General features: G+C 37.4%; 2 protein-coding genes across 2 annotated transcripts; one reads left to right on the forward strand and one right to left on the reverse strand.

The window, feature by feature from the left end:
* The first annotated feature begins 346 nt into the window (after positions 1 to 346).
* On the forward strand, positions 347 to 11,148 carry LOC311095871 (uncharacterized protein). The gene is made up of 9 exons (XM_084134713.1): positions 347 to 594; positions 2,485 to 2,817; positions 2,914 to 3,222; positions 4,092 to 4,220; positions 4,528 to 4,842; positions 7,423 to 7,734; positions 7,864 to 8,175; positions 8,325 to 8,636; positions 9,041 to 11,148. Exons 1-9 carry the CDS (start codon positions 510 to 512, stop codon positions 9,145 to 9,147), a joined length of 2,214 nt encoding a protein of 737 aa, XP_083990839.1. The 5' UTR covers positions 347 to 509; the 3' UTR covers positions 9,148 to 11,148.
* A 2,497-nt stretch (positions 11,149 to 13,645) lies between these two features.
* Positions 13,646 to 18,451, reverse strand: LOC311068043 (chymotrypsin-like protease CTRL-1). The gene is made up of 6 exons (XM_084090228.1): positions 18,368 to 18,451; positions 16,969 to 16,989; positions 16,705 to 16,870; positions 15,889 to 16,148; positions 15,628 to 15,767; positions 13,646 to 14,657 (listed from the first exon to the last, which is right to left on the reverse strand). The coding sequence occupies exons 1-6, from the start codon at positions 18,420 to 18,422 to the stop codon at positions 14,361 to 14,363; spliced, it is 939 nt and encodes a 312-aa protein (XP_083946354.1). The 5' UTR covers positions 18,423 to 18,451; the 3' UTR covers positions 13,646 to 14,360.
* Positions 18,452 to 24,476: the final 6,025 nt, after the last annotated feature.

A 24,476-nucleotide genomic window follows, 5' to 3' on the forward strand; every position in this document is an offset into this window, starting at 1 on the left:
CCCAGTTGATCCGTAACACCTGCAGTTCAACATAAACACACACGCCATATGATACTGTGTGTGAAGATATTCCTCTTACGTAGACATTCTTGTTATACCATTAAACACCAATATTAGGCCTATCTTGCAACAGAACATGGAGGGAAAATGTACATCAGTACATTCAGTCAAACTAACGGAGTATTTGTGCAACTTTGAAATGATCTGTTCCAGTCTTTCTGAGTGGAACTTCCTCATACCGAAATCACTTCCCATAATGTGAAACGCAAGAAACACGTTATGAAAGAGCTGGATACTTTAAAAGCTGCGGAATGCGGAAAATCCTGTTGTAGGCTAATGAATGGGTGGGAACAAAAGAACCGTCATAGGAAATCTTCCTTTCGTTTTTGTGTTCTGCACGACGGATTCCTCTTTAGGTTCTATGCGTAAATCAAGAACAGTGAGTAAAAGTCTACGGCTCGGTTTTATAAGATTTTATAAGATATCAAATATTCCTCCACTGCAAGATCATGTTTATAAAAGCCGGGATCACGGAACTCCACAGCGAAATGAAGAACCTTGTTTTTCTCCCGGTGTTCCTGGTATTTTTGTACGGTGAGTAGCCTACATAATCTCAAACCATTTTGGTTTCACTTTCTCCAGTGTCCCACAATCTGACGAGCTTGCCATTCTGTGAAGCTGTTAACCACATTAATCAACACAGACAACCGCTTTTAGCGATTAACTGGCATCAAGTCTGCTTGACGTTTGGCGTTCGGTATTCGCAAATTTAGGGAGCGTCTCTAATGTTACATACGATATTGGCATACACGTCTCTAACTTCATTAGCATTTGGAAAGAATGACTTACAATCGTAAAACTAACTGTAAAGTGTTCATGTAAATGTAAGGTATGATGCACACATTTCAGATTTTAGGTATTTATTCAAGTAAACTGTCAAATCATATGTAAATATTACCGTATATAGGCCTACCCGAATATAAGACGATGTTTTTGTCCTAAAAATAGGCTGAAAAATTGGGGGTCGTCTTATATTCGCGATATAGACAAAATCACGGGGGGAAAGGGAGAAAGAACAACGGAATTAATATGAAATAGTGACTGAAACGAGACCCATTAAGACAAATGATTTCGGCTGTACTTGCATGTAAATTAGAGAAGCAATATAATATCTGTGTTTAACTGAATTAAAACGCTGCTCCTATCTGCCATGCGAGCGCGAGAGAGAGAGGTGCGCGCACGAGACGTAGAGAGAGAGAGAGAGAGAGAGAGAGAGAGAGAGAGAGAGAGACAGACAGAGAGAGAGAGAGAGAGAGAGAGACAGACAGAGAGGTGCGTGCGCGAGACGCAGAGCAAGAGAGAGAGAGCGAAAGGTGCGCGCACGCGCTGGAAGTGAGAGAATGAATTATCACTTCAATTTTCAAATACAATTATTTTCTGTTAAAACCAGATTTTTTCCACAAAAATCTGTTTTTGTCCCAAAAATAAGTCTGGAAAATGGGGGGGTCGTCTTATATTCAGGGTCGTCTTATAGTCGGGTATATATGGTATGTAGGAGAGAGCGGGATCACTTTTTTTTTTCCAACCTATCACTTTTTGACTTTCTCAGTTTGTGTAAATTCACTTAGGGTTCGGAGTATTTATTTCCCACGTGTCTAGTACAATTATGTGGTTTTGTCACACTGTATACTTTATTCTTGTTTTACTCTGAAAGAATGGAAGTGAAATGTGACAACTGATCTAATAAATAAATAAATAAAAATACAAGACAAACTAAATCAGTCTGTCAATAAAATACAATCAACTTTTTCATATAAATAATGCCATTTTTTAAGAATTAAAAATCAATAATTTTTGAGTTTGACAACAAACACCACAAAAATACAGCTATACAACATAGTTAAATAATAATAATAATAATTAATACTTTCTGAACATTGACTCTCAGTCTTTATTCACCTTTTTCTCATGGTTTCACAATAGATTAGAATAGAATAGAATAGTTCTAATAAAGGCTCATTGTAACGCAGTGTGACAACATGCCCCGCCTGAGCAACAGGGATTTAAACCCTGCCAGTGTTTCTGCTGTTTGATCAGCATTAAATAACCATATCAACTGTTAAATAGCAGATATAAGATAAAGGAAAAAATTACAAATTTACTTTTGTTAAATAAATGTTCAGTGATATTTTCAAAAGATTTTTTTTTTAATTTTGGAACAATTCTTTCTCTATATAGTGTTGATATGGCAACTAGTAAACACACTAAATTTCGTTATGATGGCATGTGTGGAAGGTTTTAAACCATGTGCGTTACAACGAGCCCTGCTTTAGTTTGTGCCTCGCTCACTCATATTTCACTGTTGGGATCATACAAAATATAAGACATATGAGAAAAATATATGACGTACACCTAGATGAGCACTTGACAGTTAGTGTTGTGACTGTAAGACATGTTCTTCCGCTCTTCCGCTCTTGTTCGCAGGTGTGTCTGGTGAGGCAGCTGAAGCAAATAAAGTGTCCGTCTTGGAGGGAGATTCTATTACTTTACACACTAACCTCACTGAAATACACAAGGTTGATCTGATGATGTGGATGTATGGAGCTCAAAGCGCTATTATCGCTAAACTCAATGGAAAAAGCCAGACTTCTTCATTTTATGATGACGATGATGGGAGATTCGAAGACAGACTGCAGCTGGACAATCAGACTGGATCTCTCAGCATCAGCGACGTCAGGACCAAACACTCTGGAGATTATCAGCTAAAGATCATCAGCACTGAGACCTCATCCAAGACGTTCAGTGTGACCGTCCACGGTGAGTAGAGCAGATCTGAGCATCTGTACAGACACATGCAGAACTTTCAGTGATCAAGCGGTGAAATCTTAAAAACTACTCCTGTTTGTTCTCCAGATGTGTTTTTTGCTGGGATAACAAACAGTAAAGAGGGAGAATCCGTCACTCTACACACTGGTGTTAATGAGAAACAGAAATATGATGTGATTTTGTGGATGTTTGGACCGTTGAGTCCAGACACATTCATTGCTGAAATCAACACTACGATCCATAAGATCTCATACAGTGATGATGGGAGATTCAGACTGGATGGTAAGACTGGATCTCTGACCATCACAGACACCAGAACCACAGATACAGGAGTTTATCAACTACAGATCACCAACACTAAAGATACCTTCTACAAGAGATTCAACGTTATTGTCAGTGAGTAGAGCACATTTTAATGATCCAATTTATTATGCTTTGTAATTAATTATTTAAAATGATATGGTAATGTTATTGAGCATGTGTGAAAAGATATTATCAGGCATTTATCATTTTGCATTAAATTTTTATTTTTGGTGCGAGATACCTTGAAACTGTTGTCAGGATTTGCATAAAAATGTTTTTGCATAACAGTGCATACTTTTAGGCATTTAATCTTCGCAATTTTAATGACTTCCAGCTGGGAAAATATGAAGTCAATAAACAATATCAATTCATCACAGTCATAAACACTAAAATAGTGTAATCTAGTGTAATTCTGTCACTAACCAGCAAGCAAATTTGAATTTAAAAGACGTCTAATGGCCTTTTAAAAGTCATGACTACAGATTGGCCATGTCCTGAAATGACATTGATATCTTGTAGATATCCTAGCTGGTCTATCGGGTCTATAGTTCACCTGGCGGTGAAATGACGGCTATTGCTTGCTGGATAGTCAGTGTTTGGTTGTTTCACATCAAACTGCTGTAATACAGATTAGATTTACAGGGGAAAAAAAAAGAAATCTGTACGACCACCAGAATAATAACTAATCATATTTGAATTAGTGTCATGCTAACGATTATAAAGGAAAATAATCAACTTTGAAGTTTCATGAAACCCTGCTGTTTTAGCTCAAGTATTTTGAAAAATGAATGAACCATTTGAAGACACTCCGCTTCGGGTCGGGCGGTTCTTTGACTCCACATCCTACATTAAAAAACATTTAATGCAAAGCTAGCCATGGATTATCCCTTACTTATTTAACTCATATACATGTACAGTCAGATTTTCAGGACACATTTACACTTATTACTGTCTCTCTCTAGCGGTTCCTGAGCCAGGTCTGTCTCCAGCAGCTTTAGCCACACTGATTTGTTTCTGTGTGCTGCTAGTTGTGGCTGTAGCTGTAACCGTTGGTGTGTGTTACTATCGCCGCAAGTACTCGAGACTAAAGCGTAAGTACTACAGAGTCAAGTTTTGATCTACTTAAGTACTTTAAAGGTTTAAAGGAGATCATTTAGCACCATTAGAGTGAGAAACTGTTACTGTGTGCTATTCTGAGAGATTAAAACTGGGCAATTACAAGCTATTAATCTAAAAATTTCTGTATTTTCTTGAAGTCCTGAAATTTAGAGCGGCAAACCACATGAGTTTTATTAGTCAAGCAAACTTAAATTTGTGTCTGTTTGCTGATTTTACTGGTAGTTATATCAGTTTAATTTCTGAGAAATAAGCTTTTTATTCTCTGGGTGCAATGAACAGATGAAATGAAGACAAAAGAAGTGACAGAGGGAGATTCTGTGACTCTACACACTGGCATAACCGAACTACAGAAATATGATAAAATACTCTGGATGTTTGGACCTCAAGGCTCTATCATCGCTCAAATTCCTGTAAGGACCAACGAGATCTTACCTGGCAAGGATGACAAGAGATTCAGAGACAGACTGCATCTGAACAGTGAGAATGGAGATCTCACCATCAGAGACGTCAAAATCACACAGTCAGGAGATTATCAGCTGAAGCTCTTAAGCACCAGAGAGACCAAATCCAAAAGATTCAGGGTTATGCTCTATGGTGAGTAGCTCAATATTTCAATAGAAACAATATTATAAGTGATGCTACTCTAGCTTTCTTGCTTTTAGTGCAGGTTATTAGGGGCCAACGTTTGGGTTTGTCCATATTTGAGCCAAAATTGGGTTAAAACAACCCATAATTTTTTAGAGTGTAGAGAGATATTTTGTTGTATTAATATCTGAACAAATAACTCTCTGTGATGGTACCGGTATTGTGATGGATTTACCGATCGTAGGCTTCCGGTAGGGACTCGTAGGAGTGAGTGAAAGTAGGAGGGAGCTGAGCCTGTGGTAGATCTGTAAGCAAGCGTCAATGCCTTGAACTTGATGCGAGTTGTGAGTGGTAGCCAGTGTAGAGAGATGAACAGTGGAGTGACGTGGGCCCTTTTTGTCAGGGTCCCGCCCTGACAGTCTTGTCTGTTTTGTCACTGTTTAATGTTTCCTTGTTTGTCTTGTGTCTGAGCACATGGCTCTGTCTTTGTTTGTGTTTGCCATGTGCTCCTTTTGTCCTGCCTCCTTGTTTCCTGTTACCACGCCCCCTTGTTTAGTCCACGTCTTGCCTTCATTTCACTAATTGTGCTCACCTGATCCTCATGTGTTCTGGTCCCTTTATATTGTGCTTCTTTCCCTCATGTCTTTGCTGGTTTGTTTTGTGGTATAGTCTTGTTTGCCTTTGTATGGTTAAACCTAGTTCCTGTTCTTGTTGAGTATTTGATCGTTTCTTGCAGTAGTGTATCCTTTTGCTTTTTCCTTCAAGTCTTGTTATAGTTAGGTTTTGTTTTTTCTCTAGGTTAACATCTCCAGTTTCTAACTCCCTATTAGTTTGTTATTTTGTTTTATTTATCTTTTTGATTGCAAGTTCTTTTGTTTTATTTCAAGCTCTTTTCTTTTCCTCTAGTTTTTGTTCTGTTTTACTTTTAATCCTTTATTTGCCTATTTAATTATACTCTTGTGCCTTGTCTGTTTATCTTGTCTTTTCTTGTTCATTGTGAGTCTTGTGTTTGTTCCTGCCCTGCCTTGTATCCTGAGGTTTACTGGCCATTGACCCCAACTGTCTGACAGCTAGACTGTAACACCTTTCACATTGAAGAGATCATCTAGCCTCTGGTTCCTTGTGATCCTGTTTGTGTTCCACACCATCATTCCACCTGATGCTGCCTCTTCCTCTGGAGTCTTCAAGCTCTTTGTCACCCCAGTTCTGGTTTCAGTGATCATACTTCCTGTCTGTCGTTGTGTCCTCTGCCCTGCCCTACTGTTTGAACTGTTTCACGCTTCACTCCCCTTGTTGTGCCCTGTCTACAGTATTGTTAATAAAACTTCCCTTCACGCTCGTTCTGCGTCTGGGTCCTCTCTCTTGCAGAACCTGACACTTTTGGGCTCGTTGTAGACGAGACGGGCTGCAGCATTCTGAATCATTTGTAGAGGTTTAGTTGCACATGATGGAAGTCCATCCAGAAGAGCATTGCAGTAATCCAGCCTAAAAATGACCTATGCCGATGATACTCAGCTCTATATTTATAACCTGGGTGTGCTCTTTGATACCAATCTTTCATTTGAAAGTCACGTGTCTAGTATCTGTAAAACCGCATTTTTCCATCTTAAAAATATATCTAAATTACGTCATATGCTCTCATTGACAAATGCGGAACAATTAGTCCATGCGTTCATGACCTCAAGGCTAGATTATTGTAATGCTCTACTGGGTGGTTGCCCTGCACGCTTAATAAACAAATTACAGCTAGTTCAAAACGCAGCAGCTTGAGTTCTTACCAGAACCAGGAGGTATGACCATATTAGCCCAGTTCATTGGCTCCCTATTAAACATTGCATAAATTTTAAAATATTGCTGATTACTTACAAAGCACTAAATGGTTTAGCTTCACAGTACTTGAGCGACCTCTTAACGCTTTATAGTCCTTCACGTCTATTGCGATCTCAAAATTCCGCCTAGTTAATAATACCTAGAATATCAAAATCGACTGCTGGCAGTAGATCCTTCTCCTATTTAGCACCAAAACTTTGGAACAGCCCCTAATTTAATAACAAATGATCATTTCGACGGAAGTGAATCAATCAAAACTAACTTTAGCTGGAAAATAACATTATTCAAGAACCGCTATAAAGCCAAAACAATCTCTGTTACCTTAAATTAAACGTTTATCTCTGTAAAGCTGCTTTGAAACAATCTACATTGTTAAAAGCGCTATATAAATGAAGATGACTTGACTGGACGAGAAGTTGTGTTGCATGCTCAGTTAGAAAAGGCCTGATCTTCCTGATGTTGTGCTTCCTGGGGTTAAGCATCCTGATATCTTCTCAGGTGTTGGGTCGTCTCTTCACAGCACTAAGTGGGGAAGCGTAGTGTCATAAATCAGTGGTTCCCAAACATATTTCTGGAGCCCTCAACACTGCATATTTTGTTTCAATCAAACACACCTGATTCAGCTCATCAGCTCAATAGTAGAGAATCCAAGACCTGAAATGTGTGTGTCAGACAACATGCAGTGCTGGATCTTGGTAAAGATCATCAATTATTAACTTATAAGTTTCATATGTTCTCATGTTTTGGTTGCTCACGCAGTGGACTCACTACGATTCTCAGAGGGAGAAAACGTCTCTCTAGACACTGGTGTAAGTGAACTACAGAAGGATGATCAGGTGCTCTGGAGGTTTGGATCTGAAGACACCATTATAGCTAAAAGAGATGGATACACCAATCAGCTCTTATTTACTGATGTTGATGATGGGAGATTCAGAGACAGACTGGATATGGATGATCGAACTGGATCTCTCAGGATCACAAACACCAAAAGCACAGACTCTGGAGTTTATCACCTACAAATCAGCAGCAGAAATAATGTCTGGTATAAGAAGTTTAGAGTTAAAGTATGGTGTGAGTAGCTTGAGTTTTAATTCAATGATGATGTTAATACCCCTTATATTCAATATTCAGTGAACCTGCATGCTCTTATGATCATATTTTTCTATATTTTTCTGTTGCATGTTTTGGCGTGACATGAAGTGGATACACTAAAAGTGACAGCGGGAGAATCTGTCACTCTAAACACTGATATTCGTGAACTAGAGGAAGACAGTAAGATACTGTGGACACATGGAGATAATGACACCTGCATTGCTGAAATCAACAGAGCCACTAGTAAGATCTCATTGTATCATGGAAATGATTTGAGATTCAAAGACAGACTTCAGCTGGATCATCAGACCGGATCTCTGACCATCTGGAACATCAGCATCGCACATTCTGATGTTTATAAACTCCAGATCAGCAGCCGCACAGGGAAAAAAAGCAAGAGAATCGCGATTATTGTAGATGGTGAGTATCTCATGTCTTTTAACATAATAATAATTTGTTTTTTAGATCTACAAAACTACAATTTATAGATGCTCTGAAAGGATTGTCTACATGTGTTTCACTTGATCTTATGAGCACATTTCTCTTCTATGTGGTGCTGTGAAATGAAGATATCAAAGTGTCAGTGATGGAGGGAGAACGTGCCAAACTAAACACTGATGTTCATGAACTACAGAGAGATGCTCTGACACTGTGGATGTTTGGCCCCGAAGACAATCTTATAGCTAAAGCTGATATGGAGAACAATAAAATGTCAACATATGATGGTGTCAATGGCAGATTCAGAGACAGACTGGAGCTGGACCGTCAGACTGGATCTCTCACCATCAAAAACATCACAAACACTGACTGTGGACTTTATAAACTCAAGATCATTAGCAGCAGAGAGACCAAATACAAGCGATTCAAAGTTACTGTTCAAGGTGAGTAGCACAAGTTATTGATTATTAATAAAGATCTTTTTTAGATCAGATCTCTTTGAAGATTCGGTAAAAAGCACACAGCTTCACTGTTGTTAAATATAAAATATGCACATATTAAGCTGCTAGTAATGTTTATTAAAAAATATAAAATAAAAATGATCCAGTTTAAAGTTAGAAGTCCTACATCCATGCCCCAATATAAAAAAGAAAACATAAACAGCCTATATTAAAATAAAGACTTATATTTGACTTAAATTTGTCTCTGATAAGATAAAAGTTCCTGATTTTTACACTCTTTAGATCAGTGTATAGCAGATTTATAGAAACCATAACACACTTGTTGTAACATCTACAGTCCTTACTGTCTTTTTTTACCATCTGTGATTCTTTCTGTATTCTTACAGGGAACAGAGGGAGAGAGATAAACAGAGAAGATGCTGAGGGATCCCAGCAGAGAGAAAACTCAGTGGAGATACCCTTGCTTCCAATGAACAGAGGCAGTGGTGTTTGACATTTTAATCTTATTCCCATTTAAAACAGACACTATGTTTGGTGCTGTTGAGCTGTGAAATTTCGATTTGTAGTTATTACACCAGTATTCCTCACCTGATGTATGTGAAGACTTGAAAAGCAGGTTAATTTGCACGTTTAACTAGTGCTGGCTGGTGCTAAGACTGTTTGGGGGTGGCGTAACAAACTAAAAAGCACACCGCCAGCAGCGAAGGACTGAATGTAATTGTTAAATAGCCATTTAACAGGTGATATAACCGCCCTTAGCTAAAAAACAAAAAAACAATTGCAATTTGACTGTTAAAGTGTGTAATAAGGTTCCACTAAATGTATCATTTATTATTGTTTTGTGTGTGTGTGGCTCAGGGAGGACGGCATCCTAGCGCCCTCTATTGGCCGCCATCACTGTGTTTAACCTTGAGGTCAGAACATGTTTATGTGTCTCTAAAGGCAAACTGTGTGTCAGCTACTTCAACACTCTCCTCAAGGTGGTAGGCTGGATTTTACAGTATTTTCATGACACTTTTATTGCCAAACATATCTACACAGGGTGCGAAATATGGGGGAGCTCGGCTCCCCTTAATAAGACAGGGGCTCCCCTTAAAATGTAATTCTCAAAAAATATTGACAATGTGTTATTTTGAAGTGCAATTTTAGTTTTGTGTAATGTGATCATTGTGGATTATTATGTGTAAAATAGTTAAAATATCATTCATTCATGCCGGCGATTTAAACCTAATTCAAGATTCAAGAATACATGCTATTCTTGTCATGAGAATCAAGGTGTGGTGGCGCTGTGGTGCAAATTACACTCATGTTTAATACGTTAACTCAAAGATCGTAAAAAAATATAAAAGTTGGAGGCCATTGTGCAGTTAGTGGTCGATTCTGTGTAAAGGTAAGACATGTTATTCCCAATTATGTGGTGTGGCTGGGTTGCTATAGGTCTGCGTGACTCTCGATGTCTGAGGCCTAACTGAATGGAGGAATTATGGTATTCTTCTGTAGCCTGACGAGTAATTTAACCATTGTTCATGTGAACTCAAAGACAGACTAGTTATGATTATTTGTGTGTGGCTGTTTGTCCTGTCAATTTTTGTTGATCAAAAATAATAGGGTAAATCCTGTATAGTGATTTATCCTTTTCCTATATAGTGCTTGCATAAAGCAAGTAGTGCATAAACTTGTAGCTGTTACATATCTCTGTAAGTCATTGTAAGTCCTCTTTTGACGCAAACGCATGAGCACCCCATGGTGAAAAAAAACAAACAAAAAAGCAAGTGGGCTCCCCCAGAGGACACGGTATAGTTTGAACACTGTATCTACAACAGTAAATCTCTTCCATTTCAATCTCCTACGCTGTTGATGTAGTAAACAGTGCAGCGCTTCCGGGTTCTACATTAGAACGCAGCCCCACTATTGGCCGACGCTGATCACATGAGCACCACTGTCTAATGTCCGTTAGAAAAATCTCCAGGTCCTGCACATTTGTTGGTTTTCCAGCATAATTTGAAATATTTTCAACCCTTTCCAAATGTGAGTGTATGATGTTGAGATCTATCTATTCACACCGAGGACAACTGAGGGACTTAGTCACAACTATTACAAAGTGTGAAAAATATGTAATGTGTGTGGATAAATATGGTATGCACACGATGGTCCTATTAGGGTGTGCGTCTGATTGGGATGGAGCACAGTAATCCTGTCCTTGCAGTGCTCTTTACAAGTATATTCATTCTTGAATTTGGTTTTAATTAGTGTACAGTTTCATTTTTATTCATTTTGTTTATTCAGTTTTGTTTAAAGTGTCTCATGTTTTTGCCAAATATTTAAAACCTTTTTCTCAATGTAATTGATCAGTTGAATGTGCAGTTCTGCTTTATTGACAACTAGCTTTGAAAAGCTAATGTGACACATTTTTATGTTGAAGACCAGTAGCATTTAATAATAATAATAAAATAAATAAAATAAAATAAAAGGTGTCAGAAGGTGTAACTCGCAATTCTGAGGAAGTCATTCTTTTTTCCCTTAAAATTGGACTTTATATCACACAATTCTTATAAAAAGTCAGTAATGATGTAAACTTCAAAATTGTGAGATAAAAAGTTGCTTTTTTAATTTTTTATTCTGTGGCAGAAACAAGCTTCAATAACAAACGCTTTATTAACGTTACTAGAAGAACATTTGTTCATAACGTTGAGAGAAATTTGACAGAACATAGCTAAAGTTATGAGAATGTTCCCTGTTAGCAGGGTTTACATGTGCTCTGCTGTTAGCGTGCGCTTGCCACAAGTTCTCTTTTCTTCTGCCCTTCTTCGGCTTTCTGTGATGCTCTTTGTAACTTTCCGTGAACCGTTTCCTCTTTCTACTTTGAATTACTTTTAAATTAATTTAAATTACACTTGAGTTGTTTCTGACTTCACAGTGTGACTACAACATGGTAATTGATTAAAGAGTTTCCCTAATCATATTGCAGAGTTCCAAACCCTATATCGGTTATGCATATTGTTTATCAGACATATATGAAAAAAAAAAAAGTGATCCTAAAAAGAAGAGAAGAAAAAATAGAAACGAACAAACTAACAGTTGTATCAGAGAAATAACAGAGACATTTTAAAATAAAAGTGTGGATTGAATGTCATCACTCAATGATTACGGGTGAATGTTAGCGCGAATGCTACGGGGAAAATACAGGCCTAAAGTTGGAGTTTTGCCTTTCTGAAAACTTCATAAGAAATTCTCTTGGTAAGTGAAGTTAATAAATTATCTATTACGGAGGTTCGTTTTTTTTGTGTGTGTAAATGTTTGACAAATGGTGTTCAAATATTATATGCTTATATGAAAGATGCATAGAGTTAATCTTCTTCGTGAATGTGTTAAATAACTAATGTTTCAGAGTTAAAAGTTACTTTGATCAGTTAACAGATGTTATTTTAATGGTTTTGGTTGTGTATTCGAGCTATGAGTTACGGGCAGCGATACGGGCAGAAACGCGTCATTTGAAATATGCTCTTTGCACATCTATGCAAATTCAATGTGCTAAAGTTAGATGAAAATGAAGTCAAACATGTTGAATGTTGTGTATATGCAGATTAACTGCTGTAATGATGTATATTTGAAAAGGAATGTCTAATTGTATTTTTGGCCTTGTGCTTTGCAAGGTTGCATCTTGCTTTTTTTCCTCTTTTCATTTTTTACCCTTCTTTTCTATTTTTCATCATTTCCTGAGTCGGACACTGCACGTTTCCTGGAAACTGGGCGATTTCTGAAGGTTATGTAGGGGAGACCGGGGACAGTTGCAACACTTTTTGCATTTCTCTCAGTTACTCAGAGACTATTTGGACTAGACCAACCAAATTTGTATATATTAAACTTGCATCTGTCTGCTAATTACCCATACCATTCAAAGATGATTATATATGACATATCGTTCACAGTATTTATTTGAATGGAAGAAGCCAGATGTTGCAACTGACCCCGACCCAGGGGACGGTTGCAACACGTTAAAAATACCTTAAATTTCTCTAATTAATTTTAGCTTTTTGTCTCAATGAGCATATAATTCTGAAAATATTAACTGTTTTAGGCCTACTATAATATTACAGTAGTATTTATTTCAATAATATTATTGTAGCCTATAATTTATTTATTTAGTCATATTTATCAAATAACAGTTATTGAGTTTTTTTTTTTGTTTATGTGTAGAACATAGGCCTACATAGATTTAGTGTGCAGGTGTTACAAATGCTATTCAATCTCTCCATATTTCAGTGCCAGACAGGAAGAATTAAACAATTTGCAATGCAAAAAAACTTTATTAAACATGCAATTTATAACTTGTTGCAACCGTCCCAAACCCCATGAGCCATGACAGAACATTAATTAATTCATACAAAATGTCTGGACAGTATGACAAAAAATATATCTCATGAAACAAATTACTTTCATACCTCCAAAACAAGTTTTGTTCAATAAATGCAGCAGCAGATGTTGAATATGTCTACTGTCTTCTTACTTATGCCTCTAACTGTGCATGTACAGTATGAGTGTCATCACACTAGCTTGTTTCTGATTGGAAAAAAATGACATGTTGCAACCATCCCCATGTTGCAACTGTCCCCGGTCTGTACTTCTCCCTTCCCTGCTTCACATCAGAAAAACTATTGCGAGCAGGAAATGGCGAGCCATGCCCATATAAGAACCAAGTTTTGTGGATCAAGGAATGAAGAGAGTGGAAGGATTGTTCATGTTTTTCCTCACTTTCTGACTGAATGGTGTTGCTCAGAACTCAGTTGCAGAAGAAGGATCTCATGCAAGCAGCATTGAACTGGAACTGAGATTTAGTGAAATCTAATTCATATTGAGACTGCTATTGTGAGCAGTAAATTTGATTTATTGTGATTTTATTTTCCCTACTGTTGGTTTCTACTTTTTTAAATTCTACTGTATTTTATTTAATTATATATATATATATTTTTTTTTACTTTTCTTTTTTTTTTCTGGAGAACAAGAGTAAAAAGGGTGTTTCAAAGGGTTATCATTTGGAAGAATTCTCTACATTAAATAAGCCAATTATAAACAATTTGAATAAATAGGTAAAAATAAATTGTATACACATTAAGAGAGTAAGGGTCAATTAACTTTATTTGCTTGAATCTAAATGGGTCACAAAAAAGAGAGAAACAATTAATAATAGTTACTAACTAAATAGGAAATATAAATCTATATAATTAAGGGTTATAAAAAGGTAACATTTAATTTGTTTGGAACAAGTCTTTACTGCCATGATCATTATTTTCCTTTGTGGTATGTGGTGATGATGTATCATGCCTGTTTCTAACGCAGCCAGTGTTGTCACCATTTCCTTCTCCCCTTGCTGTTGACACCGTCTCTTGAGCGAGTCGAATCTTCTGGTCACTGGTCCAAATCTAGAATCAGTGCAGTCCCTTCACGCTCATTTCCGTATTTCACTGTTTGAGAGTGAGGGTTGTACTCGCGACACGCGTTATGAATAACCATAACAATAATGCAAAAAAATCTTAATCTCTTATAATGTCAATAAGAGAGTTTTCAAGAATAGTACGTTTTTAAAAAGATAAAGAATAAATTATTAAAATAACAATACAACTGCTCTTTTCTCAAATTTATGAGAGCATGTACAGCACAAATGTCCACTTCATCAAAGAGCCCTGAGAATTATTCTTCATACAATATTTAGGAAGTGAGATAGATGGAGAAGGTGAAAGGAATGATGGAGAATGTGAGAGAAAGGGAAAATAAGAGGAGGTTGAGTACGCTTCCGAAGTTGGAGTTGGATGCTAGCTTTTCAACGTTGAATCTGACAAATCCAGGTGGGTTGCTGCCCATGTAAGACTTGATCCAGTCCTGGTACTGAGAAACTCGGATGTATATACCAGGATATTTGGGGTCACATCCTCTACTTTGACTCACAATGCCGAACTCGATCCACAGGGAGCCGTTCTTACTGACCATTGGACCTCCAGAGTCTGTCTGTATTGACAAACATTCAGCATTTATATCTCTGACAATATACAGTGAACAACTGTTACAGACACAAGTATGCAATAGTGTAGCCTGCATACAGAGAGGCCTTAAAACTTCTAGATCTGCTTATTTTTAATCCTATTAGAAGAAAATAAACACAACCCTAGGTATTTGTTAGAAACAGTGTCTAAACTAACGAAGGCAAGGCAAGTAACAAAAAATAAAGCTTCAAGCCCAGAAGTTTCCAAGCAGCACAGTAGTAATGACTTTATGCACTTCTTCACTTACAAGATTGATAATATTAGAGAGAAAATTAGAACTGTGCAACTGTCTACTACAGTATCGCATCAGACGTTGTAGTCTCCCTGAGGAAAACTTCCATTCATTCATTGCTATAGGAGAGGAAGAATTGTCTAAACTTGTTAAATCATCTAAATCAACAACATGTATGTTAGACCCTATACCGACTAAGCTCCTGAAAGAGATGCTTCCAGAGGTCATAGATCCTCTTCTGAACCCCCTGGCTCAGTGGTCGCGCTTTTTTTCTTATCAGTGCAAAAGAGACTCAAAATACTCTTGTTGATTCTGATCTTACATATAAGTGTTATACATCATTCAAAACTGTTAAATGTCTTCTTTTATTTGTGTACGCTCATAATTTCTTTTTTTTTTCATAAAATAAAGGAAATAAACATGATGCACGATCTGCCGTCGCTCTCAATGTGAAGTTCATTCTGAAACGCAACAGAAAATGATCTGTAACTCAGCGAATGCTTGTCACACAGACTTTAGACATATGTCTTTACAAAGCTTGCAGAGTCTCTATTTTTAAATGATGAAGTTTACGAGTTCATGATCAGTGGCGTGAACTGGGCTTAATTAAGCAACTAGGTTAACAGGTAAAGTTTGCAGATGAGTAGTGTTTTGTAAATTGCTTTGGAATAAAAAAGGTGGAAATTAATGACTGGTATCTTACCGAACATATTCTTTTCGCTCCCTGATTTACTAGTCCAGCACAAATCGTATTGCTTGTGATATCCGGTCCATACTTATTATAACAGTCACTGTCGTTCACAAGTGAGATCATCTCCTCTTGCAGTATATCAAAAAACTGGCCTGTGACACAGATCAGAGGACACATTTAATGTCTTTTAAAAAACAATTCTAGGTAAATTGTTGAGGTTTACAGTATTGTGTGTGTTCAGTTAACTGGCAAGCTTCACATTTGTTCACTCACCGCCGGTGCCCCATCCAGTGCCCCAGCTCTCTGTACCTGTAGATAATACACTACCAGCCGCCGGCAGACACACAGGCTTAATGTAATCAGAGAAAGTCACAGAAGAGGAGAGCTGGACCAGTGCTATGTTGCTGTCAACTATGGAAAAGTCATAGTTAGGATGTCTGATGATTCGACTCGCTGTCCTGTTTGTCTCATAAGGGTTTGAGCCGAACTGGCTCAGACGCCCGAAGTACATCACAATTTGAGATTCACTCAATCTGTAAATAGATAAAGAATGCTTTAATACTAGTGTTGTCAAAAGTACCGACTTCGATACCAAGTCGGTACTGAAATTTGAAAAATGTGACGCTTTGAGCGCTGTTGAGCCTCATAAACACCTCTGATTGGCTATTGTGTTCACGAGTTTATCGGATATGTCTGTGATTGGCTACAATGATCAACGCACAGGAACGGTTGAAAGTGTTTTGAAAGCTGGAGCGTTTGAAAGCCAAGCAGCGTTGATCCGCTGATAAGACCCCTGCTTTCAAACGCTCACGTGTGTGTGTGTGTGAAGCGCTCGCTGAAGAGCGTCACTGATGTATATTTACAACATGTTTTTTAAGCGCTGATCATTGTAGCCAATCAAAGATATATTCAATGAGCATGTGAACACAATGGCCAATCAGAGGTGTTTATGATTCCGCTCAACAGCGCTCAAAGCCTCACGTGTAATATTTCAGTATCGACGTGGTACAGAAGTCGGTACTTTTGACAACACTATTTAATATCAATATTAACGATTTATAAGTGTATCTAAAGTGTTAAACATCATACCTCAGGAAGCAATGAGCTGCAGATAAAACCCAGTCTTTGGTGATTAGAGTCCCGCCGCAGATATGGCGAAGGCCTAAGTTATGAATGCTGACTTGCCACGGCCAAGCCCCCGCCGTCGCATTCTCTCCTCCGACAACCCTGTTATTGAGGGGGGCTCTCCCACATACTGTAGAGAGAGAACAAGATATGAGATTTCCTTGTTAAAATGATTCACAGACATAGAAGACACATTCTGTGAGTTGTATGGTCGTCATTACAACTTACCATCTAACTGGCAGAGGGAACCTGTGTGGGTAGACAAAGACAAAGACAAAGACAAAGTAAGTAGAGAACCATTTGGACAGAGCTGATAAACTGGTTTGTGTAGCCCACAATCACCATTTCTGTCATGGAAATAACAACGGGATCCAAAAGCAAATGCAATCAATAAGAGTATTAAAAGTAGAAAATAAACTCAGAAACACTGCAGAGAGACGGTCAGATGTTGGGACCGCTGACGGTAGCTGGCCGGCTTTGGCAGCAAGGAACGGACTGCAGTGGGCAAGTGGCTCAAACTGCTGATCGGTTATTCCAGCAGGTGATCTAACATGAACCAGAGACAAAACTGGAACAGGAACTACACACACGACAGCAAGAGCCAAACAACGACCTGATAAAGACTGACGGCAACACAAGGGAGATATAGCGAGAGATAATGAGTGTCAGGTGAGGCTGGCCTGATTAATTCTTCAACGTAATAAGTTGCCCAGCAACGCTGATCAACAATCAGACCAGAGACAGAAACACAAGATGAACAAAGACCCATGAACCGTGACAGTTTTGCCTTTTACATCAGCGCTGGCACATATTGGCACGAAAACAAGATCAAATATTTCACCTGAATAAGGGCGTTTATGGATTTAAGCCCCCAAAAAACTGTATATTAATTTCATGACTATGAAATCATTTAAGTAATTAACCTAAATTAGTTCAGTTTCAGAAGCAGTGCAGATGTGAACTAGACACTTGTGGGTTTCTATGGATGGATGGAATAGGACCCAAACCCCAAAATGTAGCTATATTTAAACAACCTAAATCATCTGTATGTATCATCTGTAGTTACTGAATATAAAATAACTGTGTGCCTGTCTTCTTATGCGTTTTCAAACAATGCGCGAGTAGTTTACAGCATATTACAAATATTACAGTATACTTAAAATATTTTACAGCATATTTACAGTATTTTACAGTATATATCAAATAAGTGTGCTTCATAAACATTTGGACACTATTCATTCTTTATTATTTTTCACATTTTAGTGAATAAAACCAGAATAATATCAAAGTAATAATAGTACGGAATTTATGCAGAGAACTAAACAAATTGCTGCAACTGCATACCACCTGCATCCTAATTCGTGTGACCCTGGAATTTACGTGAATTAAACCCATCTTAAAATAAAAAACAGAATTTGTGTTTATCTACAGAACCAATTTCAAGCATTCAACCCTAAGTCTTCAGATCCAAAGGTTTTTACAATCATGAGAAACATAAATTGGCAAGTGTGTTTACAAATGTTCTCAGGAATTAAATGCCTTGTTGTCAGTTATTAAATAATTGAAAAAACATTATTAAATTTACATCTAATTTTGTCATGTTATAGACTTTTTTGTAAGATCCTACCTGCTATGTAGAGAAATATGATTCCAGCAGCACTCAACGCTGTGTTAAACTTCATACTTCTGCTCTGGTCTGTGATCTGACTGCTGTTTCCACGACTGACAGCTTTCTAATGGAATGTAAAGCACCCCACCCCACCTCTGTTCTCTGCCCCACCCCACCTCTGACTCCTATTGTTTCAGAAAAAAGATTCTTCTAAGCTAATAGTCAGCTTTGGCAGATGTGAGTGAAACATGAAGGTAAAAGAAGAACAGTCAATCATCTTTAACTACTGTTCTGTTGACAGGATTTCAGGCTGGAGGTATACAGAGCCATAACTGGAATTTTTACACACGACAGGTAAAACCAGACGGCCTTCTACAGAAACAGCAGTTTCCAGGGGAATTATACCATGATGTTATATCAATATAACAACAATGAGGATATTTGCAGTGCTATCTAAGTGTAATTGAAATAGTTCTAAATACCAAGATATTTGAACATTAAATGCACTCAAGCCTCATCTTGGCCAAAATCACATACCTTTAAAATACATATTTTTAACATTTTATACTCTCAACATTAAGTCCAATGCAAAGCACAATGGCAACTACAATTTCAATAAAGTCAAGAGCAAACAAACAAACAAACAAAAAAAACAAAAAACATTTTCAAGTGCTGTTTAACAGACTTAATTAGTTCATATTTACCCTATATAACTGAATCTAGTAGACACACTGTACATTTTAGATTTACTGTAATTAAAAAGGAAATAAATCAAGTTTTGAAGAGAAACACTGTTGTGTAGATGACAAATAATGTGAGTAAATCAGACAATCTCTGTTTCCCTTTTATTTAATGTATTTTCAGTGTGCATTTATGAAAAGCAGATTATACGTTTATAAGGTAATGTTCACCCCGGTATAATGTGACATACTGGAAACTTGTGTTGTATAAATCTGTTTGTGTGACTGTCATTCACTTTCAAATTCCTATTTCATTATTCAAATTCTCTCATAGGGTCATAACTATTTAGATGGCTCTACACACCTTCAGGCCCAGAAACCTGTTAACACAAGACTATTTATAGATGATTAACTGCGTCATGGAAATGACAAATTGACATTTGACATTTGTCATGACATTTGTCTCTATTCATACATACTGTACATACTGTTTTTCTCAGATATTTTAGCCATCAATCAACTGAAGTCACATGTTTAGACTGCAACCGGAAAAAAGGCAAGCTGACCATAAACTACAATAACACGCTTAAATTGCAAATGAACAGTGAAATACTGGCAGCAGAGGTGACAGTCATTTAATGTTAATTTTACATTTATCTTATTTTAATATATTTAACAGTATGGTACACTAGTAATACTGTGAATGTGTTTCATTGGAGTCCACTAATAAAGAATATTGATTAATATAAAATTAAACTACAAAACCATAATCAAATAAAAATCAACTTAACTTTAATACCTCAAGCTAACCATTAGTAATAGCACACATACATAAACGAATCACTGCATTGGCTAATACACTGATATTGTCATGAAACCACAAAACCTATTTGGAGATGTGAACAGATATGAACGTTACCAACAAGTGGAAATTGGTTATTTTTGCGTTTTTCTGAGAAATTTTGTTCTTCTGCGTTGAAAAGCAAAGCTGAACAGAGTTTAATTAGTTAAATGAGTTTAACAACGCTCACCACATAGGAAAATACAGTTCATATACGGAGCAGAGCGAGTGTGTTTATTATGGACATATTTCATATACTGTACTGCTCTAAACATGGACCAGCACCGTGTGTGGGCTCGTCTTCTTCAAATTAAATATATGTGCAAATAAGGACACTGATACAGCCGTACATCTGACCATGAACGCAATGTCACGATGAATTATTCTGATACACAAAAGACAATGATGTAGATCGACAATTCAAGGAACAAAGAATGAAAAGTAACTATGCCTTTATTCTGTCTGTGTCTTTTGTGCAGATACTGCAGTGATCGTTAATGTAATGTATTATTAGACCTTTTAAATGTTCTTTCATGTTCTCCCTCATTCTTGGGAATTTGTCATATAGCCCTTTTCAGCTAGCGCTGCGCTCGTTGTCTTTTGTCTTCCGGTTTGTATTTTCACTGCAATCTTGCGTATTTATGAATGAACGGCTCATTTAAATCTTCCCGGTCTACTGATATTTGTTAAGACATCTGCCTTCTTCATGTTTTTCTGCCCTCTTCCATCCTTGACTTTTTATCTTTAGTTTTTCTTTGGCTTGCTTAAAACTGCTTGCTTTTAAGACACATTTGTTGTGGCACAAAGCCAAGCAAAAATATGATCAGGTGTTGTTGGTTATGTTTTGGTAATGACATAATCATCATGCAATAACCTCATTCACTGAACTTTTCCAGTGTCTAATCTCTCATCAAAAATCTGTTATATTAATACACCTTAATATTATATTTATATGGGCTGTCAAAATAACGCGTTCATCTCGATTAATTAATCTGAGAAAAAATAACGTGTTAAAATAAATAACGCAGATTGATCCATTCCATATTGACCTTGAGACGTTCTAGCCACCACTCGACTGTAAAATGAAGGAGGGAGACGAGAACGCGCTGCCTGGATCATTGATGGAACATTTACTTATAAAAAATGGCCTGATGGAAGTGTTGATAAAAATAAAGTTGTTTCTGCAGCAAGGAGTTTGTCACCTCAAAAGTACAAAGCAATGCAAAGCATCCAGGAGTTAACATTAATCCAGAGGTACGATGTCCCGATGTGATGAGCAAATCTGAATGTGACCGACTGAGCAATTCCCTTGCTAAATGGATCGCAATGTCCTGCAGACCAGTTTCGGTGATAGAAGACCTAGCCTCTTCAGACATAATAACATATAACCCGCCATCGCGAAACACCATTATGTTAAAAATCCAGCAGCTGTACGACACTGAAAACAAAGCAAAAGGAGATGTATTGGTGGGAGCGCTGACAGGGGATCACTAGACTTCAGTTAGCAATCCCAGTTACCTTGGTGTTACGGCACACATCATTGAATGTGAGTGGAAACTCCAGTCATTTGCGTTAGCAATGCTAAAAACGGACACCAGGCATTACGTTATTAGCCATTATTGCTGATTATTCATTGGTTCATTTGAATTGAAATATTTAAAATACTTTCACAGCAAAAATTATGTATGCGATTAATTTAGATTAATTAATCACAGACTAAATTTTTCATTTGATTGACAGCCCTAATTAATATCCCCACCACTGTGATTTACAGCAAAAGAACAAGCAGTGCCACACAATCAGTTATGAAGGATTTCTAAACTCATCTTTAACAAAAAAAAAAAAAAAAAAAAAAAACCTGGGATGTTGGATATAACATATGGACTAACCTTGTGGGGTAGTTTGCATATGGAATTACTGGGGTGACACCAATCTCCTAATAGATGAGCTCCTTCCAAGAGCCAAGGGAAAGAGACAGGCTTCAAAAAAATAACATATGGGATCCCCGCAGGGTTGCACATATGGGACCCAGCATAGACCCGGTTCTCAAGGATTCAGCGGGATAAAGGCCTGGTAACAGACGCTCCAGCACGTCCGGCTGCCGAGGGTGACAGAGGACTCAACAGGTTTTTCCCTCTGGAGACATGAGCGCAACTTTAGGTGCAGCAAGCCGACCTCTCTGTGTTTCTACCCATTTGAGGTGAGAACACAGGAGGAAACCGGCTCTAAGCGTAGGCTATAAAACCTAGCGAATGAGTTGGGTGTCGCCCAGCCCGCAGCTCTACAGATATTTGTTAGTGAGGAACCATGTGCCAACGCCCAGGAGGATGCAGAACTTCTTGTTGAGCGAGCTCGCAGCCTGAGCGGGCAAAGCACACCCTGTGCTTCGTAAGCCAAGGCAATGGCATCCACTATCCAGTGAGCCAACCTCTGCTTAGAGACAGCCTCTCCCTGAAACGGGACAGAGAACAGCCAGGGCTGGGTCTGCCTCCTCCAAGAGCAGCGCTTGCAGGTTCACCACCTGGTTCCTGAAGGGAGTGGTTGGAACCTTGGGCACATAGCCAGGCCGGGGTCTTAGGATAATGTGGCTGTCACCTGTCCTGAACTCTAGGCACGATTTGTCAACCGAAAATGCCTGCAGGTCCCCTACCCTCTTGATGGAGGCCAATGCAACAAAAGTACACAAACCAGCAACAAAGTCTCCATAACCAGAAGCTTTAAGTATACTGACTGCAGAGGCTCGAAGGGAGCGTCCTGAAGCGCTCAAAGCATTAGGGAATCAGAAATGCACCAGGGAGGGTCTGTCACGATTATATTAAACATGACATATATAATATACTCCTAATACACACAGGTTTTGTGGCTCAGATTAGGTCCAGTTCTGGTTTATTTATTTGCTCTTGGCTGACATGTGGCATTGCTATGGCCTGCTTGTGGCCCAGATCTGGCAAACAGATTAATAATATTATAATTTATTATAATAACAATATTGTTATTATATTTATTTTATAATATTTAAATATTTATAATATTTTATTGTTAAACTATTATAATAATATTATTATAACAGATTATAATATTAATTTATTTATTAAACAGGAGCGTTCCGCCCATGGATTTGTGCCGACACAATGTTCCTATCTGGGGTAGGTGACAGTCAGTAACCTTTTTTTTTTTTTACAGTGTAGGGCTGATTAAAAAAATCACACAAAGAGTGTTGTGTTTACCCCAAATTTCAGCACAATTGCAAATGTGATATTGATTGTATATGTAACGGTAAAACATTTTTTTACTATTAAATGTTATGTCGTTCACACAAAATTACTGTTTTGTTCATTTAACAATTGTCTGGTGACCCCTTGTGGCGACAAAAGTAATAACGAGCTGGGTGTTGCCCAGCCCGCAGCTCTACAGATATCTGTTAGTGAGGAACCACGTGCCACGTGTGGATATCTCACTTTCCGCCAAAATGTACAAATTGAAACAACTTCTTAACCACTGTGATTTGAAAAAGGAAGTAATTATCATGGGAGATTTTAATATTAATTGGAATGAAAGGAAGGAAAGAAAAAAATTTAAACTACTAGAATAACCGCTCATTCTAAAACTAGAATAGATCTATTATTTACAAATTTTAAAGCGTTATAACCTGTTGACAGGGCTGTCTGATCATAATGTATTTATAATGTATAAAATAAACGCTTTTTAAATTAATTTAAAACCACTGCTTAATGCAATATGGTCCCTAAAAATTAGCAACAAAATCTTGAAATAGCTTTAAAAGAGATTGATTGGAGTGAAGTCCTGCAAAGCGAAAACATAGAGAGAGGCTCTGAGTACTTCTTAGGAAAAGTTAAAGAAGTGTTTGAGTTGTTTACTAGAAGGGGACGGTTAGCAAAAATAAAAGGGAACACGTTGCCCTGGGTTAACAATGAATGTAGGAAATTGATGAAGGATAGACATCAGCTCCTTAAAAAAAATCACTGAATTCTGGTCTTTTAACTGATCGATATAAATACACTTCTATGAGGAATAAAGTAATACAGACTTAACGAAAGGCTAAAGCCAGTTTTTTATGAACATTATTGAATGGTCAAAAGGGGATGGGAAAAGAAGTAGCACATATGATTGATGCTTTAAAAAGCTCCAAAGCAAAGGACGCCAATGGCCTTGATCCAACATTTTTAAAATCAAATAAAGATTCTTTAGTATGTCCAATAACACACATGGTAAACTTGTCCTTCATGTGGCTACAGTTGTCCCAATTTACAAATCTGGAGATAAATCAAATTTGAAAAATTATAGGCCAATTAGTATCCTTCTGATTATATCTAAGGTAGCAGAAAAATTTGACTAATCATCTAAACAAGGGTTTTACTTCTTTATATCCAATGCAATTTGGTTTTTGCAGTAATTATTCAACAGATTCAGCAAACTGTTTGTTTGTTGAGAAAGTGAAATGCTTATTAGATAAGAATGCGTGTGTTGGTGCTGTCTTTTTAGATCTAAAGAATGCATTTGACACTGTTGACCATCAGGTGGTTTTATCTAAACTAACAAATTTACATTTTTCAGAGGAAGCAATACTTTGGATAAAATCTTATAT

The sequence above is a fragment of the Abramis brama genome (assembly GCF_963993115.1).
Source record: "Abramis brama genome assembly, chromosome: 1".
NCBI classification, from domain to species: domain Eukaryota; kingdom Metazoa; phylum Chordata; class Actinopteri; order Cypriniformes; family Leuciscidae; genus Abramis; species Abramis brama.

Coding starts and splice junctions, on each gene's coding strand:
- LOC311068043 (XM_084090228.1), bottom strand. CDS start 18,422: ATGAAGTTTAACACAGCGTTGAGTGCTGCTGGAATCATATTTCTCTAC. Junction 16,149..16,704: donor GCAGCTCATTGCTTCCTGAG/GTATGATGTTTA, acceptor ATCTATTTACAG/ATTGAGTGAATCTCAAATTG. Junction 15,768..15,888: donor CACTGGATGGGGCACCGGCG/GTGAGTGAACAA, acceptor TCTGTGTCACAG/GCCAGTTTTTTGATATACTG.
- LOC311095871 (XM_084134713.1), top strand. CDS start 510: ATGTTTATAAAAGCCGGGATCACGGAACTCCACAGCGAAATGAAGAAC. Junction 595..2,484: donor GTTCCTGGTATTTTTGTACG/GTGAGTAGCCTA, acceptor TCTTGTTCGCAG/GTGTGTCTGGTGAGGCAGCT. Junction 4,843..7,422: donor ATTCAGGGTTATGCTCTATG/GTGAGTAGCTCA, acceptor TTGCTCACGCAG/TGGACTCACTACGATTCTCA.